Raw genomic sequence first — 24,463 nt, 5'->3', positions numbered from 1 at the left:
ATGGAGTTGTGTATATATTTTGTATGGTTGCTAAAATGCAACATGCCTAAAGTTTTCAAACCCAATTTTCTCAAAAATGGTTGTGAGTTGTGTCTTTCTACTTATATATGTTTAAGTCCTATCCATATCCTACACACACTGTCAATATGAATCAAGTTGGTGAAGGGAACTTCAAGTGGTCCCCTTGTCAGTGGCACCACTACAAATAAAAAAATCTTCCACATCCACTGACACCTTATCAATTCTGCTATTTATGTGCAATAATAAATGAAAGGAAGTGTTGTAAATTAGCAATTTCTTACACAACTGTTGGCACTTTAATAGCAAAATTTCACTCATTTTCTTCCATGTTTCTTCTAATAATCTGAAATGTATTGACAAAGCATTGAAATCAGATGCATCAACAATGCATTAACTTCATGTATTCCACCGACTTGGTTGGTGAACAAATGACTGACTTCTGAACGAAGCACAATGAGTGACCCAATAACTCATTGGATACTATAACGAATGTGCCCTCCCGAAACAAGTAGCCATTGTAGATAGCTATCATTGCCAACTACACATGAGTTTCATATAATGTCATTAATACAATTGCTGTGGTCTCTGCCACATCACTTTGTACATTTATGCCCTTCGTTGACAATTTTAGAATTAGCTACCTGTCTATTATCAGTCTAATGAAGTAGTGAGGTAAATTTTTTAAAACTACATGGGTTTTGTGAGTGAACAATAACTGTACTCTCTCTATTTTTAACCCCTAGATTATTTCATTTCACTTCTTTAGGGGTAATTACCCTACATATGGAACTATTGATTTAGATAGTCACATTAGCTGGCAAGTAATTAGAGGGGTAAGTTTTTGATTTTCTTTTGAGTGGGGTGGGCTTCTCAATTGCTTGCTTTATGATATGTGAGATCTTAATGAATATCTTTGCACCAAAAGCACATAGCTCCACCATGAACCCCACGCAACGAGGCAAAGTCTATATGAAAATTATATTTTTATCTGGTATTGTGATTTTGTTGATCACAGTTCCACTGAAATGATTCCTACTGTCAGCAACAAAAACAATTCAGGAGTGCAGCAATCATTGATAGCATTCAACCATGTTCTGTCCTACACACAGCTCAATAATGTGTTTTGAGGGACAATGCTTAACATCATTTAGTTGTAAAAAATAGCTTCTAAAGATAAAATGCTACAATATCGATTGACAATAATAACTGCAGTGTACGGAAGATAAATTAGGCTTTGGGCTCTTTTCTTAGATTAAAATCTTCGACATCTATCAGTGGTTGCCCCATCTCACACTGTACATTACACCAGGCCACTCTGTTCTACTGTGAGCTCCAAAAGTGTCAAGTTGACACTTCTGTACGGATCTGGAGGTTAATGTGAACTGACAAGCCCACAGCATTACTGTGTAACTGCAGCTTATTAGCTAAACCATAATGCTCTTCAATTGGCCACCTACTTTTCCTCATTTCCTAAGCTGATGATAATCAGCCTCTAAGCTGATGATAATCAGCCTCTAAGCTGATGATCATCAGCCTCTAAGCTGATGATCATCAGCCTCTAAGCTGATGATCATCAGCCTCTAAGCTGATGATCATCAGCCTCTAAGCTGATGATCATCAGCCTCTAAGCTGATGATCATCAGCCTCTAAGCTGATGATCATCAGCCTCTAAGCTGATGATCATCAGCCTCTAGCTATTTCGTCAAAGAGGTATCAAAAATTTATAATCATGATTTGGCCCTAAAAATAGTTCTACAAAGCCATTAAGAAATATCATTTCGTTACAGAATGAGATTTTCACTCTGCAGCAGAGTGTGCGCTGATATGAAACTCCCTGGCAGATTAAAACTGTATGCCGGACTAAGGCTCGAACTCGGGACCTTTGACTTTCGCGGGCAAGTGCTCTATCATCTGAGCTACCCAAGCACGACTCACGCCCCATCCTCACAGCTTTACTTCTGCTAGTACCTCATCTCCTACCTTCCAAGCTTTACAGAGGCTCTCCTGTGAACTTTGCAGAACTAGCACTCCTGAAAGAAAGGATATAGCGGAGACATGGCTTAGTCACAGCCTAGGAGATGTTTCCAGAATGAGATTTTCACTCTGCAGTGGAGTGTGCACTGATGTGAAACTTCCTGGCAGATTAAAACTGTGTGCTGGACAGAGACTCAAACTTGGGACCTTTAGAGCACTTGCCCGCCGAAAGGCAAAGGCCCCGAGCTCGAGTCTTGGTCTGGCACACAGTTTTAATCTGCCAGGAAGTTTCATATCATTTCGTTGCCTTTCATTTGTGCCTTCAGAATATTGCCATGTTTCTCTTTGCAAATGGGAGTCTCCAGTTCTTCTAACAAGTCAAGTTTCCTTTCTTTCTTTTCTATGAGCAAGTTTTGTGAGTTGTCGTCTTAATGGGATGGCCTGTCTTGTATACACGATTCACAACAACTGGTTTGTCATAAGTACTTAATCTGACCGCAACTTTCACTTACTTGTGCCTGATTGATTCTTCTTCCTGTTTGTCCAATATACTCTGCATCAAGAATGTGTATTGAATTTCATAACTACAGATCTTTCAAACTTTTTTATCTTTGTACCAACATCATGCTTGAAGTTATACTCAATTAGATTATTCGTCAGGAACACTATTTTAATACTGTGGGTTTAAAAATGTTCATGGTCTTTTGTGGGCACAGAATCATGACCATCTGCTTGTGTCTGTATATATGAGGATGGATATGTGTGTGCGCTCGCGCGCGAGTGTATACCTTTCCCTTTTTCCCCCAAGGTAAGTCTTTCCGTTCCCAGAGTTGGAATGACTCCTTACCCTCTCCCTTATAATCCACATCCTTCCATCTTTCCCTCTCCTTCCCTCTTTCCTGATGAAGCAACCGTGGGTTGCGAAGGCTTGAATTTTGTGTGTGTGTGTGTGTGTGTGTGTGTGTGTGTGTGTGTGTGTGTGTTTTTGCTAGTGTCTCTATCAACATACCAATGCTTTCGTTTGTTAAGTTACGTCATCTTTTTTTAAATATTGTATTATTTATATTACAGGTTGGATAGGACTTGCAAGTACCGTTGAATTATGTTAAAAGTATACAAAAAGGATCTCATGAGTCACACATAGACTGAAAAATGTAAGAAGGCTGTAGCATTTAACATATCTGCAAAGTCACGCAAAACTTTGACTTCATTGTTCAAACCAGTTTTGTCAGAAACAACCAAGATTGCTGAACTGAAAATTGTTGTATTCATCACAGAGCACAGTTCATTACAGACAGTGGACTACATGATCGTGATACTACCATGGCTACACCCTTTGGCATCTGCGATTTCGGATCTAAAACTCCATTGTACTAAAAGTTTGATGCTAATTACAAATGTGCTTGGTCCGTGCATGCTTCAGGATTTGGTAGAAGCAATTGATGATGGTCCATATTCGATCATAACTGATGAGAGCACTGATCTTTCGACACAAAAAGTTGTGTGTTATGCTGTGCTTCTTCCGTGCAAAGAAATAGGCACTGATCACAACTTTTTACTGCTTGATAAGAATAATTGTAACTGATATTGATGCAAAAAAGGTTGCACGGTGCCACTAAAGCTCAATTAGAAGATGATTTGAGAATTGAAAATATGGTTGGGATTGTTGTCGATGTTGCGAGTGTCATGGGTGGGAAACACAGTTCAGTCACCGCTCTGTTTAAGAATGAAATAAGTGACATAATTGTCGTGAGGTGCATTAGTCATTCACTTCCATCTGTGTGCTGGAAAGGCATCAAAAACATTACTGCGTCAACTGGAATTCTTGGTACGGGAAAAGTTTAGTTAGTTTTCCTAAAGCCCTAAATTATCAGAAAAGTATAAGATACTGTACGAAACTATGAATGGTACTGGAAAAATAAAAAGATTCAAGGCTTTAGTGGAACATGTTGGCTTGCATGATCTGAGACAATTAACACAATATTAGATCAGTGGGAAGATCTACAACTGCTATTTTCAATTGCTAAATCAGAAGGTAAATGCTTTATGGCTGAACGGCTTAACAATATTATGACAAGATTACCATTCAAAGCTTTCCTGGTCTTCTTAAAATCTGTACTGAAAAATATAACACGAATTTCTTTTCCAAAGTGACCACGTGGAACCTACTTAGTTGCTCAAAGAATTATTTTTTATCTTCAAAAGTTTACTGCAAACACTTGTTATGTCATCGAGCCTACAGAAAGTGAGTGACAGTGAACTAGCAGATTTTGATTTCGAGACCCATCTAATGCATACATCCGCAAAGTATTTTGGCCATGAGTTTCATTCCATTGCACAAAATATAGATGAAAAAGACTTACCAGATGTCAAAGAATGGTGCAAGAAATTTCTCTGCACTTTGGAGCGAGAAATTCAAATACAATTCAGATAATTTGTCTACTCTGAAGATGATTGTCTATCTTCATCCACAAGTTGCATGGTCTCAAATAAAACCAAGGTTGTCTGTCATTTTCACTCAAATCTACAGAACTCACTTATATGGTGACAAAAATGAAACAGAATTGGAATGGAATCAGTTGCAAAATAAGTCATGGTCGAATGTAACCATCTCTGTTGAATTTTTTACTGAGGTATTTCAAGATTGTGATTCTGCTGGAGAAAAGCATTTTGGAAATGTAGCCAAAGTTTCTATGGTACTACTCACACTACCAATATCAAATGCAAGTGTCAAACGTGCTTTTTTGACGTACAGTGTAATTAAAAATAAATTACACAATAATCTGTCTCTTGAAGTACTTCAAAGTATCATGATGGTAAGATTTACATTGCAAAGAGACTGTGGTTTGTGTGTCAAATTTGTTCTATCCACTCGTATGCTCGGAATATTCAATTTCAATAAGTATGATCACAAACGCGCAGGCAATAGTAAAACGCAACATGATACTTGTTTCATGTTAAATTAGAAGAATTCATACTGTGCTTTATTTTTTTCCCCACTATCACCATTGTCTTAACTTTAAGATTTACTAACATCGAAGTATGTTAAAAAAACAGCATTACTAAGTTTTTCAAATAATGAATGAAACATCCTTACACAAAAATGTCTATTTCTATATAAATTATCATCATCACAATGCTTAACAATTAGTCTAAAAAATTCGCCAGTGTCCGTTTATCATTATTTAGATTATAAGTTGCATTGTATAAAATACAACTATGTAAATAAAATAATCATTTCTTCCTACCCGAATGTTTTTTATTAGTAGTTGCAATGTTCCCATCAAACACAGGTGCCTATTTGGAATTTTAGGTCATTCAAAGGAAAATTTAGGGGGATTTCAAAGACTGTTTCAATGGAGAATTGTGTGTTGTTGGTAAAGTCCTTTTACAAAAACACTGACTGTGTGCTAATAGTTCTGCAGAAGTTCTGGATACTAATGGATATGAAAAAAGGTGTTCGCCCGATGTTTGCCAAGGATCAGGAGAAAACTATTAGTAAATTCAAAAAGGCAGGTTCTTTTGATTTACAGTGTTATAAAGGGAGGAAAGCAACTGATATGACATCAGTAGATGTGGGCACAGCACTGCTGGAAGGGTCAAGCAGAGGCAAGCAAACATGTAGTGGACATGCCGACTTTGGCCAAGCCTGTGAACATGGTGCACAAAATTCTACGAAACATCCTGTATCATCCCATATTGCAGTCCATACAAATTACCAGTGTTCAGAAGTTGCTTCATGATGACCTGCCAGTAATGCAAACATTTGCATTAGTATTTCTTGTTCACAAGGAAGTGGACAATCAATGGTCCTGGATCCTTCTGTGGACAGATGAAGTCCATTTCCATCTGCAAGGACATAACAATGCACAGAATTGCAGAATAAGGGCAACAGAAAATCCATTCTGACTTCATCTGATACTGCTGCGACAATAACAGTGTGGTAAGGGTTGATGGCATCATCTATCATAGGGCCATATTTTTTGGAAAAGATGGATCCTGGAAGTCATGTTACCTGTCCATCACCGGTAAACAATGAGAGTCTTTTGGGTATCAACATCACTTCTACCCCTGAACAGTGTAGATGTGTGGGTAAGATCATATTTATGAAAGATAGCACTCTTTCGCACATTGCAGAGCCAGTGAAGCACGTTAGGAACAGACTGGGCTGGTGCATCTCATGTCAGCATTGAGTATTAACACAGCCTTGGGTATGAGATACAAAACATGGATACTATTTCTAAACTGCAGAAAAGGGTTGTAAGATAACAACTAGAATTATCGTATTTACTCGAATCTTAGCAGCACTCGCTAAGCCGCACCTAAAAAATGAGACTCAAAATCAATGAAAAAAAATTTCCTGAATCTAAGCCGCACCTGAAATTTGAGACTCAAAGTTCAAGGGGAAAGAAAAGTTTTAGGCCATACCTCCAAATCGAAACAAAGTTGGTCCATTGTAATATGAGACACAATTAGGTCGAATAAATGACAATACAGTTACAGTAGTTTGGTTCGAATCGTAAAATTAGCAGTTTAGCTTTACCAGGTAGCCATTACTTTGTGTCAGGTGCTCCGTCCATATTTAAACTGGTACCCTTTCTTTTTCTTTTTTCACGTACTTCGTCTGGTTTGAATTGATTGCTTATATTTCTTTGATCTGATAAGTGCCTTTTTTTTGTTATAGGTGTTTACGTCACTCTAAGCTGAAAATGTAGTACTGTACTGTGTCTTGCATTGTTTGTCGCATTCTGATAATGAGTGTTTACGGTCTGTCGCTGCTCGTGGCATGGCTTGCTTTTTGGCATGGCTTGGTTTTGTGCACGCTACTGCCGCTTCAAAAAAAAAGAAGAAGAGAGAGGAATTGTCTCACTAGCGAGACAATGGCAAGAGACTGCTATTTGTTGTTACTTACACTGCTGCTTTCTTTGATAATGATTACCAGGAACCAAATAATAGACTGCGTATGATAGAAGATGTTCTGAACGAGAGTTTAGCAAAAAATTTTCTCTGTTTGAAAATCTTTGCAGACACCTCTTTAGTACATTACATTCTGCACAGAAATTAGAGTCATCTTAGATTTAAAAATCTAGTCAATTGCCATGCTTCATTTCTGACTGTATCAGTATTAGGCATAAGAATAATACGAATATAAACATGACATGACCTGTGTATTCTTTTGCGTTGCGTTGCTGTAGTCTCACTCAAGTTTCGTAGTTTATTAGGCAGACAGGATTTAAATGAGATAGCAGCAAACACGAAAGAATACATGGTAAAATGTTTATATTCATATTATTCTTACGGTGAAGAGAATACTGCATGTGATTCACAATTCATGAATGTTCCTATTAGCAACCATTTCTTCTCACAGGTAGGGAAGAATTCAGAACGTAGTGTTGGCCATATTGAGAAACATACCAAACAGTCTTGCCAGTCGGATTTTCGTAGTACACTGAAATGCTGCTACATTTGAAGGTGAACAATACAGAATTTGTATTTATTTTGGTGGATAATGTATGAAAATGCAGTGGTCAAAACTCGGTACGGAGAAAAAAAGCTCGCCTTCCACCTTTTTTGAAAATTTATTTACTGACTCAGAGGTTTTGGCGCCAGTATTTATCTTTGTGCCTGCAAAGGATGCCTGTGTAGCGCTACATATATTCGACAGCAGAAGTTATTTGTGGCGGCACCTACCAACATTCTTCAGAACTTCCGCTTACTTTGCACTCGATTCTAAGCTGCAGGCGGTTTTTTGGATCACAAAAACCGGAAAAGAAGTGCGGCTTAGATTCGAGTAAATACGGTACTAGTTGGGCTCAGTAGCAATAACTGTTTAAGAAATTTGGTATGCTTACTGGACCAGGCGAGTAAATATACCAATGTGTTGTGCATGAAGGAACACATTGTAGCGGTTCCACCTGCTTTATTTATTTTGTTACATTGTTGTCCTTAGTGTCGACGTACTGAGTTGCTACATTGGCTTCGGGTTTGTAATTTGAACACTGACTACTGTAAATAATGTAGGCGATAGATGCACAGTTGAGTTTCACAGTGCTTTAATTACACTTTTTCACAACCCCTCATACACACATTTATATGTGCATGGCTAGTGCACCATTGTTTAAACTTTCCTTAAGCTTCGTTAATAGTTGCAGCCGAACCTCCACATACTGCTACAATAGTTTACATCTACGGGCAGTAAAACCTAACCACAAAGTTCACAGTTCTTGAAGAATAATCAGGTATGTATGGAGCAGACACTGTCACTGTTTTTACACATGGCCTAATTGTTTCCACTTATTCCACAGTTAATCTGAAGCATTGTTGTTGTTCTAACCAGCACAGGTTACTCGTCTGGAACTCGGCTGTGGACTGACTGTCTCGTGACCAAAAATCGGGTCCTTATATATCATCACAATAATAGATGCTGAAACTGCACAATGATTGGAGTTTAATTTAAAGAAATCACAATTAAAACTTAACTCGTTCGATTAAATGAATACATCGAAAAATTCTGTCTTTTTAACAGTTTCTTCTACTACAAGGGCTAAGCCAAATTATTTGTTTAAGTCATGAAATTAACAAATATAGTTATGCAAACAATACTTTTGACAACACTGTTATTTACTTTGGAATTAATGAAGGGCTGGTTTTGCTAACATGTTTTCGAATAGAGCCAAATACATACTTTAAGACTGCTAGTATTTTGTCTTCCAAATGTTTATAATTAATACAGACTTTATGTTTGTTTATACATCAACAATAGAATTTAAGTTATGAAACAATTACTGATTTTGACCTATAGAAAAATATACTAACTAGGAATAGTAAAAATAAATTAGAAAATTAATTACATATGTAAATCTAAGCACAAAATTAGGTCTGGTGTTATATTCTTTTAAACTTCTCTTTAAAACTTGTCTCTTTTATAAAAATGCAGATTATATTCACATACGTTAATGTTAATTAGTTAAAACTGAAATAGTGAATTTTAAGGAGAGATGGAAAAACAAGAGGGGAATTAAAATTATCCCAGCTTGCTTTGTCACAACATTACTAAATACTTCACTTATAGTTCTATACATAACCATGGAACAAGAAAAAGTTTGGACTTATACTTGGCAAGGAATAACAAACAAAAAACTCAAAACAGCATTCTCAATAAAATTCTATAACAAACTGCCGAAGGAGGTGAAAAAGATTACCAACCTACATCTGTTTAGAAAGGCAACTAAAATATACCACACAATCAATGATTACTTAGTAGACTGATAGTAACTGTCCCTAATGAAAGGGGATAATTATACATTGTCACATCACAATACCATAATGCTTTTGCAAAAATATTGTGTGACAAGTTCTACAACACATGATAGGAATGTTTTGTCATTATTCCGATTTCCACACTCACCCATCATAAGGGGATGCTGCTCAGTTAATCATATGGACTGTGGGCATAACATGAAGAATCAGTTTTCCAAACAGACTGGAGTTAGTGCATGGGGTGTAGCAGCACATTCTGGGATCCAGGGTCTTCAGTGGAGCCCTTGACATGTGCAGCAATGAAGAATAAAACTGTGTTTATATGACAGAATGTTGTACAATAGTGACGACCTAAAAGAGGTAGTGCAGTTGTTAAGACGCTGGCTTTACATTTGGCAGGATGGAGTTGACTCTGCCCAGCAACCATGCTTTTGGTTTCCTGTGGTTTAGGCAAATGCCGGAATGATTTGTTCAAGGGCTTGGCCAACCACCTGTTCTATCCTCCAAACCCATATATACGTATTGTGTTTATATATTTTTTGAGTTATTTTCTTTTGTATGATTAATTGTATTAAGGTAACAAATGCTATAACACTGTAAGATGAATGAGTAAATAAATAAATAAATACATACTAAGACTGTTTCCATACAAGAGGAATTCCAACTAATGGCATCATATTTTAGTTTGTCAAGCCAAATTTTGTGACCCACATGCTCTGAGGCTTTGGCAAGATTGCAGAATATGCCACCAGGATAATTTTTCTTGTTTATCTGTTGTAAGACTTCGTACATGAATTCTTGTATTTTTGCCTCTGTAGAGGACCCCTTACAATAACCAAATGGAGAGAGAGATAATAAGGTCTACACAGATATGTGAATCAGTGTCTTATCTTAGGCTACTTTCTCAAAAACATTTGAACAGACAGGAAAGAGTGAAATGGGTCAGTAATTCAAACGATTTGCTTATCTCTAGTTTTATAGTGTGGCTGTTGTCTTCAGTCTAGAGACTGGTTTGATGCAGCTCTCCACACTACTCTATCCTGTGCAAGCTGCTTCATCTCCCAGTACCGACTACAACCCACATCCTTCTGAATCTCTTTAGTGTATTCATCTCATGGTCCCTCTATATGATTTTTACCCTCTGCGCTGCACTCCAATACTAAATTGGTGATCCCTTGATGCCTCAGAATATGTCCTACCAACCGATCCCTTCTTCTGGTCAAGTTGGCCCACAAATTTCTCTTCTCCCAATTCTATTCAATACCCCCTCATTAGTTACGTGATCTACCCATCTAATCTTCAGCATTTGTCTGTAGTAGCACATTTTCAAAGCTTCTATTCTCTTTTTGTCTAAACTACTTATCGTCCACATTTCACTTCCATACATGGCTACACTACATACAAATACTTTAAGAAAAGACTTCCTGACACTCAAATCTATACTCGATGTTAACAAATTTCTCTTCTTCAGAAGCGCTTTCCTTGCCATTGCCAGTCTACATTTTACATCCTCTCTACTTCGACCATCTTCAGTTATTTTGCTCCCCAAATGCCTAAACTCATTTACTACTTTAAGCATCTCATTTCCTAACTTAATACCCTCAGCATCATCTGATTTAATTCGACTACATTCCATTATCCTTGTTTTGCTTTTGTTGATGTTCATCTTATATCCTCCTTTCAAAACACAGTGCATTCCATTCAGCTGCTCTTCCAGGTCCTTTATACTATATATAGTATATACTACATAAGTAAGTCAATTAGCAACCAGGCCCAGAACCAATGACCATTTAGAAAAATAGATCAATGGTAATTTTATCAAGTCCATGTAAAATTTTAACATTCTGCTAGGAAGACTATTATAGCCAGCATAATTATTACAATTGATGTATCTTGTGATCTCTTTAAGAATGATATTTTTGAAACTGGTGGTGCATTCAGTGTCAGCTGATGTAAACATAACTCATCTATGATGAACAGTAGGAAAAGACAAACAACACAAAAAGTTACAATTACACATTACACAATTTAACATGAATAAAATACAGCAGTTCTCAGTTTTGGATAATTAACACCACACTGAATGGTTTAGTATGATATTATATAGACACATAAAAAAAATAAAAACTGAAGTACCTGTGTTAATGTGTCCCCACTTGTGACATTTAATGCAGCGAACATTACGCACTTGTATACCAAATGGTTGGTCCCGAATTTCTGAATCACCTTTACAGTAGCTAGAAGAAAGAACATCAATGGTAACACAACTTTTATTAGCAAAAGTTTTTAAGAAAAAACAAACAGCCAGTTCTAAACTAACATCATTATTTCAATAATATGAAATCTTGAATGGGAGATTGAATGACTTATAAAACATACATGCTTGTCAAATATTTAAAGACAAAGACTGTGTAATGGTATGTAAAATAAGTGAAAGGCAACTGCTCACATATAGAGGACTGGCATGTGGCACATAAAAATACACAACAAAAGACAGTTAACACTAGCTTCCCACCTTTTACTCTCTCTCTCTCTCTCTCTCTCTCTCTTTTTCTTTTCTTCTTTTTTAGTAATAATACACACACGCGCACACACACACATGCACGCACGCACGCACGCACGCACGCACACACACACACACACACACACACACACACACACACACACACACACACACACACACACAAATGTACGTACAATACAAGGAGGGGTAGCCAGGTGACTCAGCAGCTGCACAAGAAAACAAACAGAATTCCGAGGGTAGGGCTTATAAGGGACAGAGAGAGGTAGAGGGGAGGGGAGGGGAGGGGAAGAAGATGGTGATGAAGATGGAGACAAGGAGGGGGAGGGAGAGCAAGGGAGAAGGGGTGGAGAAAAATGAAGGAGGGCGTGGAGAAAAATGAAGGAGGGCAATGGAAAAAAAAGAAAATGTCCCATGGCCTACATCCTGCATTCAAGACACCCGATCCTACACTTAAGACACTCCTCACTTCCTTCACTGTTTTTCCACAGTTCCTGTCAAATTAACAGTCTGCTTGTTATGCACTGTTGATGTAATGTCCTTATACACCAACACCCTCCTTGTCCTTCTCAACTTAAGAGCCACCGTCCTAGATGCTGATCTCCACCTCTCAGAGGGTTCCATAATACATTATTCATATCAAGTGCAACAACCACCAACACTATTTTCATTCTGACAGTTGTCACCAGTTCATATTAAAAAGTCCCTCCCATACAGTCTCACCACCCATGGACAACATAACTGCAGTGGAAAATTGACAAAATATACCAATAGTCTTACCAGAGCTTTTATTGAGAGACAATAGCTTGTACAACTCATCCATAATCACATGTCCCATGTCATCTCCTCCTCTGACACAAGTAACCCTGTTAATTAGGCATCAAGCAGCACGCCTCTAAATCACTGAGTATCACCATCATCTTTAAAAGCTCAACCACAACCTCCACCAGTGTTTTGATTACCTCCTGTCAAGCCCACGTGAGGGATATCCAACCCAAAATCCTACTCCCCATCACCCAAAGTAGTGTTCCACCACCCACCCAACCTACAGAATATTCTTGTCCATTCCTATTCCAATCCTGCTCACAATCCTGCACTCCTATGAGTCAGTTGCGTGTGGTTGACTCAGGTGCAATACCCATCCCACACATCCACCCACAACCTCCTACTGCAGTAGACAGACAGGCATCTTCCACCCAATAAAAATAATGGCCATGTTTGAAAGCAGCGGTATTATATATTAGCTATGCTGCAATTACTGTACAGCATCGCATGTGGACACAAAAGTATCCAATTACCCAATTGTTCACTAGTGTGAATGTCATTTCCAAAACTGTGGCAAACTGTAAATTTTACCATACAGTTGCCAAACTTGCAGTGCACAACTCTAATGACTTAAACAAGCGTATCTTGAGATCTCGCATTCTCCTTGGTCTAAACCTCTGTTAACTTGCGCATTCTCCTTGGTCTAAACCTCTGTTAACTTGTTTCCCATTGCCTCATGTTACCTTTTTATTTCTCTCTTCTTTTCTTCTATCCACACCATTCCTTCCCCATCCCCATCATGTCCTGCCTTCATTCACCACTGTTCCCCCCTTCCTTATGTGAGTCTCTCTCTCTCTCTCTCTCTCTCTCTCTCTCTCTCTCTCTCTCTCTCTCTCTCTCTCTCCCCCCCCCCCACCCCCCCCCCCCACACACACACACACATTCTTGTCCCCCTCCTCCCTTTTTTCCACCCCTCTCCCTTACTCTCCTTGTCTCTCTCTTCTTCTTCATCATCATCATCTCCTTTCCTCCCTTCCCTCTCTTTCTAACCCTTCTATACGCTGCCCTCTGAACTCCGTTTGCCTTGTGCACTGCTTAGTCAACTGGTGAAAGACCTGCCTCACATTATTCTGTTACCCTCTCCTTACCATCTGTGTCCTTCCCTCCCTACCTCCATCTACCCAGGTTACTGCTTTCAATAACTGACATTCAATAATCAGTCCGTCATGTACATTTGACTGTCTATGTGGTTATGTGTGTGAATGTATACACTCTTACAAGCAAAATGGCAAGCGCTCGAAAGCTAGTGTTAACCATTTTCTATAACATGTTTCTATGTATGACACATCAGTTCTCTACAGGTAAGTGGTTGACTTTCCCTATTTTATTTATTTTTCCATCCAGAAATTTCCATTACTGTTACAGAGTGTAAACAATGATACACTGAGATGCACCACAGGAAAACTTTAAAGCATTGACACAAAAGGCAGATTTAACTCAAGTATCACAAATTTAGGCAGGAAAATTGTACATCATCATACAGTACATCTCAAGCAAGCAATCTGAAGGACAAGCTTGACTAACTGTCTAGTTAATAAATGAATTTGTGCAAGTAGCTCCTAATAAGGGAAATATTCTCCTTCAACAGAAAACATAAGATAAAATCCAAATACAACATAGAGTGTCAACTATTTTGGGTATGTGGACAAACAGAAGCATTAAAAGTAATGCATTTACATTTATAAGTACTCACTCCTCTCTTGGGGCATTGAATTTCCTCTGCCATTCAAATTTATACTCTGGCTCATCGTCTTCTCTTTCACGTTCTTTTTTAGTTCCTGGAGGTGGTTCATACATAAAATTGACACTAAGTTTGTCCTTGCTCTCCTTGCTCAGCAACGCCCTGGTAACAAAAGAATACACAAATATTAACTTACGTATCAGTGTCAAATCACAAAATCCCTGATGAAGCTAAATCTTCGAACTATTTGGTAACAAGATTAACACAATACATCAAGACAACAATTTCAGCGAAGTGAACTAATTCACCAACCATCTAAATTCATGCACTAAAATGTAATGCAATGAACTGCATGTACACAAACTGACAATACACTGTGGAGTCATATTATTATGACCACATGCTAACATGCATATTAGTCATTTGTAGTACATAGAACATCCAGACAAGCTAGAACTACGTTGTTATTTGACATGTCGATGTCCATACATTGTGCACAATTAATCACAGTCAACCTCTCTCCTTGAAAAAAATGGTAATTTAGATTGATGTCATTAGTAGTCCCTTGCAATAGACTTTCACTTATAGCATCAGCTGTACACCATAAATTTCACATATAAGAGGAGTTCAATATATTATTCAACAGTTCAGTAAAAAAACTGGACTAATGTATCTCCAAACACTCAAGAATTACCCTAACACTCACGTCAATAACAATCAGAAGCAAACATTTATAGTTCAGACAGAAGGACAATATAACTTAAAAAGAATTGATAAGCTTCATGGGTTAGAAGATAACAGGAATGAACATTACAGAGAGTCAACCACAATTGATATGTCATGTTCAACAGCACTGTCATTGAAAAATTGAGAGAGAAAAGGGTGTCAAATTTTGGTTACATTATGAAGTTTGCCAGCCATCAAACAAGTCCATTGTTATTGAACTACATAACCTACCCCTTTTGTCCTCTCACCACAACACCTAACATAACCCTTCATTAACCAACAGATTAGCAAATGTTTACAGTCTTGTTTAAGCTCCTGACAACTCCTCAGTACCTTAGGTATACAGTACATGGTCACCTTTATTCTTTCCATCATTTGTATTCTATCTGGGCTTTCCAGTACCATCTTTAATTTAAATATGTACTTTACTTTACACTTAAATTATATGTTTCAAGAGTAAAGGTCAACATTCCTGAAACTAACAAAAAAGATGACTTGAAGCAAAAAAGTTCAAATACACATCTGTTCTATTCTCAACTGTTTCATAGTCAAGACATATTTTATACACTTTTGATTAATTTATATTTTCCCTGGTGATGTACCATTTCCATATTGTCCAACTACTCCTTACTTCTTTGCTCTGAACAATCTTGGTCTGAATATCTTTATGATGTTAGGACAGCAACCAGCCACAAATTTTCTTTCAGTTCCTTTATTCAAGGGATACCGTTACCGGTTTCGAATCATTGTGATTCATCCTCAGACAGTTTACACACTTTCTTTATGACATGTAGTGAGTTTTTACAGATTAATTGTCATGAAACGCCGGTTTCGAGTGTGTGTTTTCATAACATTCGTCCAACAGATGTAAATGCTCTTTGTATGTATCAAAACATGTGGTGTGGTAGAAATGATCACAGCGACAAATCTAAAGTGTTCAGTGCGAACTATTTATGTGTGCAACAACGAGGATGCAGTGGGAATGCATTTATATCTGTTGGGCGAATGTTATGAAAACAAACACTCAAAATCGACGTTTCACGACAATTAATCTGTAAAAACTCACTACATGTCATAAAGAAAGCATGTAAACCGTCTGAGGATGAATCACAAGAATTTGAAACCGGTAACGGTATCCTTTGAATGAAGGAACTGAAAGTAAATTTGTGGCTGGTTGCTGTCCTAACACCATCAACATTTGTCTTCAAACAACAGCCACGGTCTCCATCATGTCACCATATGACAAAATTACACTGAATATCTTTGCATTTATGAAACAGTGTGTTGAATTTGTATTTTGTTTGTTGGGACTCATACATGTAACAGATTCAAAGTGCATCCCAGGGAAATATCAGGTAACTGTTTTTTTGGGAATCAATACTGTAACCAAAGCAGAACCAATGTCATAGCATTCTCATATGATGCTAGTTAATTCTAAGAACAAATACCAGTTGATAAGTTAACCACTTTGAGTCTTTCTGTTGTTGAACACTTCACATTCAAGAAGTAGACAGCAATATACGTTGGAAAATCTCAATAATGTATGATGTCAACACTTACAAGAAAGTATGGAAAAACAAGTAATGAATTCAATCAATCAACACAATGAAACTGGATAGAAAGTGATGGCAGGAGAACACACATATAAATAAGGTTTTGATTTTGCAAGTATTTTGAGACAGTTAACAAAGGAGATGGCAATGTCAGTGACAGCGAAGGAGCTGGAGGACCAAAAACAACATACAAACATTAAAAACAAAATCTGGTACGGGTAGAATAAAAGCTGTGAGGACAGGCCACGAGTCGTGCTTGGGTAGAGCACTCGGTAGAACAATTGCCCATGGAGGCAAAGCTCCAGAGTTCAAGTCTCAGTCCGGCGCACAGTTTTAATCTACCAGGAAGTTTCAACAAAGTATAAAATTGTCATTGGTACTTGGGCAGTTACCAAATGTCTGATGACTAGCAGCAGAGACAGAAGACCATCAATAGGACAACTACAACAGACTTTACGCATAGATAATCCTGGGGAAAACATGCTTATGCCTAACCAACGAAACACATGCTGCCAGGGGGGGGGGGGGAAGTGTTGACTGTATTGCATTTTGTAAAAGAGTAATGTCTGGTGGTTTGTGCAAAGTGAACCCTGAAGGAAAGAGCAAAAGGATGAACATTTCATTTACAGACGAGTCTTCAGGAGAGCTTTATCCAAAGCACAACAAACAAAATGGTCAAATCTGCACAAATGAACCACAGAAAATTGGCCCAGACCACAGAACAAAGCAAGGATTGCAGAGAATGGGTACTGAGGGGCATCTGTGGCTACGGAAAAACTAAACTGCATGTGGTTGATGCAAAATCCAAAAGGGAGCATCAATGGTCATTATTATCGACAATAAAATGTTCCTGTCTCTTCTTAAGCACTTTAGAATGGGCTTTTCCAAATCTAGAAATGCAGTTCTTATGTAAGAGAGAGAAACAGTTCACATGGGTCCAACAACAGGATGTAGTCTGCAACAAACCTTGTTAACGTAGCAGAGACCAATTTATTACACATGTTCAGGAAGAATGGAACTCAAGTCACCTGTGAAAAGACAGCAGTGTTTGCAGACAGTTTTGGCAGATACTTAAAGAATGTCTCCATAATCAGGAACACCATATAAAATACTGGTGAACAAATGACTGTCCAAGTCATTCATTTAAATGCATAGACATGTTTTAATAGAAAAACTTCTGTGTAATAAAAATATTCTAAAAAATGCGAGGGAAAAACTTTCCATCCACCTTGTATATCCATAGGTGTTGATCTAAAAAGCAATGGAGCTCTTACAATACTAAGTATAGGAAGTTAAGAGTGCACAGAAATACTGTGGTAAAAAAAAACAGTAGTTTACTATTTGCTGGACAGTTGTAGACCAATTCATGATGGGAGGAACTCTTCATGGTATACAGTCACTGTAAAGAGACTTCTCAAGCAACAGCGACTTTTGCATAGTAGATGTAAGGAAAATCACGGGGCCCTAGGCAGAGAGACGTTGAACTAAACATGTTCAGATGTCAAGAGGGCTAGGACTACCACAGCAGAAACTTATCAAAAGATCTGTCATAAAACCTAAAGAAATTCGGCTCATACGTAAAGGTCGCCAGTGATGCCAAAGCTTGTGTCCAGAAATTCATGGATGACACCAACACAGGAACTGAAATTGAGATTAGCAAAGTAAAAGCAGAAACAGTGCATTCTGTTTTCAAATGTTCTTTTACTAATGAAGATACAGATGTATTGCCTCAGTTCACTTCTTGGAACGCTGCAAAGATGATTAATGTAGATTTTAGTATCAGTGGCATTGAAAAACAGCTAAATTTAACAAGGCTCCCTTTCATATTCTACACAGAGTTTGCTGTAGAATTAGCTCCAGTTTTAACCAAACACAGGTCACAGCCATCTACCAGGACCGTAGCAGAAGTTATCCACAAAGCTTCTGTCCAATGGCACTGACATCCACCTGTTTAGAATTGAACAACATATTCTGAACTCTAACACAGTAAGATATCTTGAACAGAATGATATCCTCCATGCTAACCAGTGACACACGCGAGACAGATGATCATGCAAAGCCAAACTTGGCATTTTTCTCAAATGATATTCTGAAAGCTATGAATCTCAGCAGTCAGATGCAGTATTTCTTGACTTCCAAAAACAGCTTTACTCGGTATCACTCCAAAATTGATTAACAAAAGTATGGTCATCTGGGGTATCGAAATTTATGACTGCAACATGAATTAGAACATACAGCTTTTCACCACAGAGGGGAGGCACTGAGAGGCAGATGGACCCATTAAAAGTACAATAAGCTTAGTTTACTTTTAATTGTAAAAAGTGCCTGCACAGTACTGAACATCTTTATGTAGTAAGTAGTAATTTATCTTTACTCCATTTGTTGTAATTGTATCCCAGATCTTGCACTGCTTGAAGATTAATGATTCTGTTGAGGATTACTTGGTAGGGAGGATGTAGCATGTTACCTTGGATGGAGAGTCAGTGAAAGAAGTAACTTTAGGCGTGGTGCCTGGACGTGTATTGGGGTCCTTTGTTGTTCATGTTGTACAATAATGACCTAGCAGGCAATATTAATAACAACATCAGTTGACATAGTTATCTATAATGAAGTAATGTATGAAGGGAGTAGTTGAAATATTCAATCAGATCTTGATAAGCTTGCAAACTGGTGCAAAGATTGGCAACTTGCTTTGAATGCACAGAAAAGTAAAATTCTGCACTTCACAAAATGCAAAAATGTAATAGTATATAACAAAATCAATGTGTCATAATTGGAACCAGTCACCTCATACAAATACTTAGTAGCAACAAAACGAGAACATAGGCTCACTAGTAGGTAAAGTAGGTGTTAGATTTCAGTTTACTGGTAGGATACTGGAAAACTGTAGGAAATCTATAATGGAGATGCTGCGATGGAGGACACACTGAACACAATTACAAAATTTGATTAACTGCCATATGTTAAGAGTTCATTTGTGCAGATGGTTCGAGACTGATCATCGTTTCTGCATTTCGGACTATAGGAACCAATATTTGTTGAAATGTCAGCAGGACAATGCATGTCATTCTATCCAGAGGGAATCCTGGTTGCAGAAGTCTAGGCTGATCATTTGAGAGGTTGCACTGATGGCATAGTATTTATGCTATCATTAGATTGCTAGATTTTTACATCGTTGACTTTCATTGGTAAATATGTTTTCATGGTTTTATTTATTTTTTTATTGCATGGTATGTGTGTTTACGTGCATCACTGGATGTTTCTTGTATTGTATATCAACATTGGTTTCAATGCAATTTTTAAAGAATTTTTGGGCTGTGTTGTTAGTTGTTGGTAATTATTTTGGATTGTGAGAAGTAGGTATCACGGGAATTTGTTTTACCTACAGTGGTCAGGTTAGGTTTTCAACATTAATTACATGTGAGAGTTTTGGCCTTGTAGTACTGCGGATTTCGTTTTAGCTATATAGGTCAAGTGAACTATTAAATACTGGATTTGTCAAGTTGTATGTGGTTTTGAGCTAGTGTGGATTTTTTTTCCTGCTATATAGGTCAATACAAATTACCTGTACTGACTATTGGAGCTATGTCTGAATTCATGGCACTATACACTCCATTTGAGCTATACTGGCCACGTGAAATTCCCGGTCCTATGTTTTGGAGCTATGTTTGGGTTTACGGACTTACTTTGAGCTGTACTGGATAAATGAAATTTCTGATAAGGTTTGTTAAGGCGTTTTGTTGATTCCTGAGGGTTTCATTTGACTGATTTTTGTGTTAGTGTTTGTTCCAGTATGTCTTCAATATTAGACGCTTGTCGTGTATTTAGTTCATCCCAGCCAATGAAGCTCAATTCCCACAGTTGTCCCATTAGTTTAGTATTATTTCTGCAATCACATTTCATATTATTTGTGTCTGTTCACATGTGTAATGAGTGGTGGTGATGTCGTCATCATCCATACCATTGTATAAACACAAGTCATTGTTTAAGGTTGCTACCAAAAAATCGAAAACTACTCGATTGATTTACTTAAAAATTTAACACACTACTCTATAGAATATTTGGATGGACACATATTATACATATACTCATAATACACATAATATATAAAAATATATGTTATATATAAAGGAAAAACCTAGCTACCAAAAATCTCAAAAAGAACTTGACTGATTTGTTTCAAATTTGTACGCGACATCTAAGGAACATCTGAACAGACACAGGTTAAATATTTTTTAATCTATATAATATATAAATATACATGTCTCTGAAAGCTCATGGTCAATAAAGTTCAAATTTTTACATGAGAGAGGGAGAGAGAGAAAGAGAGAGAGAGAGAGAGAGAGAGGGACTGCTTGGGGGGAATAGACAGAGAGGTTTGCTTGGGGGGTGGGAGGATGGACAGAGAGGTTGCTGGGGGGGGGGGGGGGGGATGGACAGAGAGATGGGGTAGGAGGTGATGAGCAGAGAGAGGAGAGGACAAGAAAGAGATGGTTGAAGATAGGGGGAGGAGGAAACCGGCAGGTGGGAGGGACAGTGGGGGGGCGGGGGGGGGGGGGGGGGAGGGGAGGAGAAGTTTGCAGTGTACATCCAATTCCCATAATTATTAAGCAACTGTGAAGCATTGCTGGGTATATCTTCCATTCACTGTGTTAGTTTTGCCCATACATGACCAAACTGTCACTATGAACTCCATCTAGGCCTCGAGCTACACTACAGGTCAGTCTGTCAGCTCATCTAGTACGAAACTCCATAACCAACTATAAAATAGTATATCTAACAGGAAATGTGCTGACTGTTTGACTCATTACCTAGCCCAAACTGCTAAAAACAGAAACTTGCAATTTGGAGAGGGTGTTGATCTTATGCCACAGGCACCATTTAATAAGGGATATATGCTGTTATTAGGGAAATTTTGAAGCTAGAACTACGAACACTGGTATTTGGCTTCTTGTTAAAAAATGACAAAAAATATGATTTAGGCTTTTGGAAATTCAACCCCTAGGTGTTTTATGAGAGTATCTTATTATGAAGTCATTTTCAAAACTAAATCTATGACAATTTATATTTGGTTTCTCATAGAAACAACAAAAATTGGTAATTTAACTCCCAAGGTGGGGTGCAATGGGGATGAAAGTTTTCATGAAAATATTTCATTATCTCAATTAGAAATAAAGAAATATGTGAATAAGGGAATGCAAATTTCTATGGTAACAACACCACAAGAATTTAAAAAAAGGCAGGATTAACAAAAACTCCAGCAACCAGAATCACTTTGTCGGCAGAAGTATATTTGGAAAACCCCATGCTTCTACGGCTTCAGCTAGACAATGCAGTCTACACAAGTGAAGCAGTGGGCACTACACCAGTTCATAATAATCATTACAAAAGAAGATTCAGTGATTCTCATTGGCTACCAGATAGTATGACCCATTTGCCTACAACCCACACAAACAAACTGCCAACATCAGTACACAACCCAAGAGCCACTGACACTGTAAGTGTACATCAGCCTTTTCACATATATCTAAAATCAGCAATAAGTCATCACTGGTGTTACAAAACATGAAATCTCACCAATTCATCTAAGAAGATGTAATTAAAGAAATAAGAAACGATTAAACATTATTACAGCTGCATTCCAGAATAACAATACATATAATATTAGTCACAACGCCAAATAAACCTAATAACAAGAATGTCAGCTGTATATTACATACAATGAGTAGCATAAAACCACATACAAAATGTCAGCAGCATCATCAGTGTTGATGTGACTTACCAAACGAAAGCGCTGGCAGGTTGATACACACACAAACATACAAACAAAATTCAAGCTTTTGCAACCAACGGTTGCTTCATCAAAAAAAAAAAGAGGGAAGGAGAGGGAAAGACGAAGGGATGTGGGTTGTAAGAGAGAGGGTAAGGAGTCATTCCAATCCTGGGAGCGGAAAGACTTACCTTAGGGGAAAAAAAAGGACAGATATACACTCGCACGCGTGCACGCACGTACGCGCGCTGCGCGCGCACACACACACACACACACACACACACACACACACACACACACACAATCTTTCCATTCCCGGGATTGGAATGACTCCTTACCCTCTCCCTTAAAACCCACATCCCTTCGTCTTTCCCTCTCCTTCCCTCTTTCCTTACGAAGCAACCATTGGTTGCGAAAGCTTGAATTTTGTGTGTATATTTGTGTGTTGCTTGTGTGTCTATCAACTTGCCAGCGCTTTCGTTTGGTAAGTCACATCATCTTTGTTTTTAGATATATTTTTTCCACATGGAATGTTTCCCCACACTCAACATTATAACAATGAAAATAATCCATTTTTGACAATACAATGTAATTGAATGGATAAACTATGTACTCCCCAGGCGGTGGCAAGACAATACACATATAAAAAAGGTTTTACATATGCAAGCTTTCGGATCCAGTGGCTCCTTCCCCTGGCAGAAGGGTTGAAGGGGAAGGAAGAGGACTGAAGGAAAAGGACTGGTGAGATTTAGGAACATGGACAGAGTTCAGAAATATCACCCAGAACCCTAGGACAGAGAAGACTTACCAGACAAAAACCGCTCAGTAAGTCTCCCCTGACCCAGGGCTCTGGGTGACTTTTCCGAAATGTCTCCATTCCTTTTCCTTCACCCCTCTTCCTTCCCCTTCAACCCTTCTGCCAGAGGAAGGAGCCACTGGATTCAAAAGCTTTCAAACCTAAAACCTATTTTTATAGGTGTGTTGTCCTGCTGTCGCTTGGTGAGTAGATTTTTTTTATCTATTTAAAAACAGTGTTACAACACACACAAGTGCAATAGTCCAGCTAAGGAGAAGAAATTGAGGATATGGGAAAGGAGTGTGGCTTGCTTAATGGTGTTTACTGATACATATTGATGGCAGGCAATGAAAACCTTGTAACACAATCTGCCTGTCTGACAATTCGCACAATTTCAGTAACCATTAACTCCATCATGAAAGGGGGATTTGAGAGTGCATAGATTTCTCTAATTTGTCAATAACTAGGTTTCTACTATATAGTTATATATGTAGCACTTAATATTATTTTTTAATAAGCTGGCTTTGCTTCACCTGAAAAATATAACAAAATGGAGTTACAAGGTTTTCATTGCTTACCATCGACATGCTACTCATTTAGCTGTACAACAATGATGACATAAATGGGGCTTTATATGTGGATTTTATACTCTTCACTGTACGTAATACACAGGAGACATTTCTGTATTTGGTTTAGTTAGTTATAAAATTGTAACTAATGTCATTCTATTATATTTCAGGAATGAAGCATGTAATTATCCCTCTTCCTTGTGCCAGGAAGGGAGATCTATGCATAACGCACAGATATACGTTATCAATATAAACTTGCAGAGGTCAAGAGGAATGTATAATATAAGTCATCGCCTTTGGCCAGCGATGTAATGTTAACGGCTGCTGTCATATCACCTTTTCATGCATACATTCACTGTTTTAACACTTACCGTGCAGCTGCCGTAATATTACGTCGCGGGCGGAAATGAAGAAAATGCGGCCACCGTAATATTACGTCCCGCCACATTCCACATTGTTTTAGTATTTCAAATGCATTGTTAGTGTTCCCGCTACAACCTGTAGGTCCTGTAATGCTTGTAGTTCATCATATTAGCGTTAGATCGCAGCACCTAGTGAGGTAATGCGATATATTCGTATATATCTCCGAACGAATTCACGTGTTTTTCACGCGTATGTTACGTGTTCTGTGGTGTCCTGTCGTTTGCTTACCGCTGATTTTTTCAATGGCGAGTGATGAGGATGGAAAACTTCGAAAAATGATTGAAGAAGTACTTGCTGAACCTACTGGTGATCATTCTTCGGACTTCGATAGTGACAGTGTTTAC

General features: G+C 38.0%; 1 protein-coding gene across 1 annotated transcript in view; it reads right to left on the bottom strand.

Annotated features, from left to right (window-relative positions):
- LOC126354678 (corepressor interacting with RBPJ 1) overlaps positions 1–24,463 on the bottom strand; it is a 59,469-nt gene that overhangs the window by 19,190 nt on the left and 15,816 nt on the right. Inside the window, exons 3-4 of the mRNA XM_050004480.1 lie at positions 14,295–14,444; positions 11,392–11,492 (exon numbers count right to left, since the gene is read on the bottom strand). Coding sequence (XP_049860437.1) covers positions 11,392–11,492; positions 14,295–14,444 — 251 coding nt within the window. The remainder of the gene's footprint in view (positions 1–11,391; positions 11,493–14,294; positions 14,445–24,463) is intronic.

Source organism: Schistocerca gregaria, chromosome 3, assembly GCF_023897955.1.
Source record: "Schistocerca gregaria isolate iqSchGreg1 chromosome 3, iqSchGreg1.2, whole genome shotgun sequence".
Classification (NCBI taxonomy): domain Eukaryota; kingdom Metazoa; phylum Arthropoda; class Insecta; order Orthoptera; family Acrididae; genus Schistocerca; species Schistocerca gregaria.
This window is presented reverse-complemented; position numbering and strand designations above follow the sequence as displayed.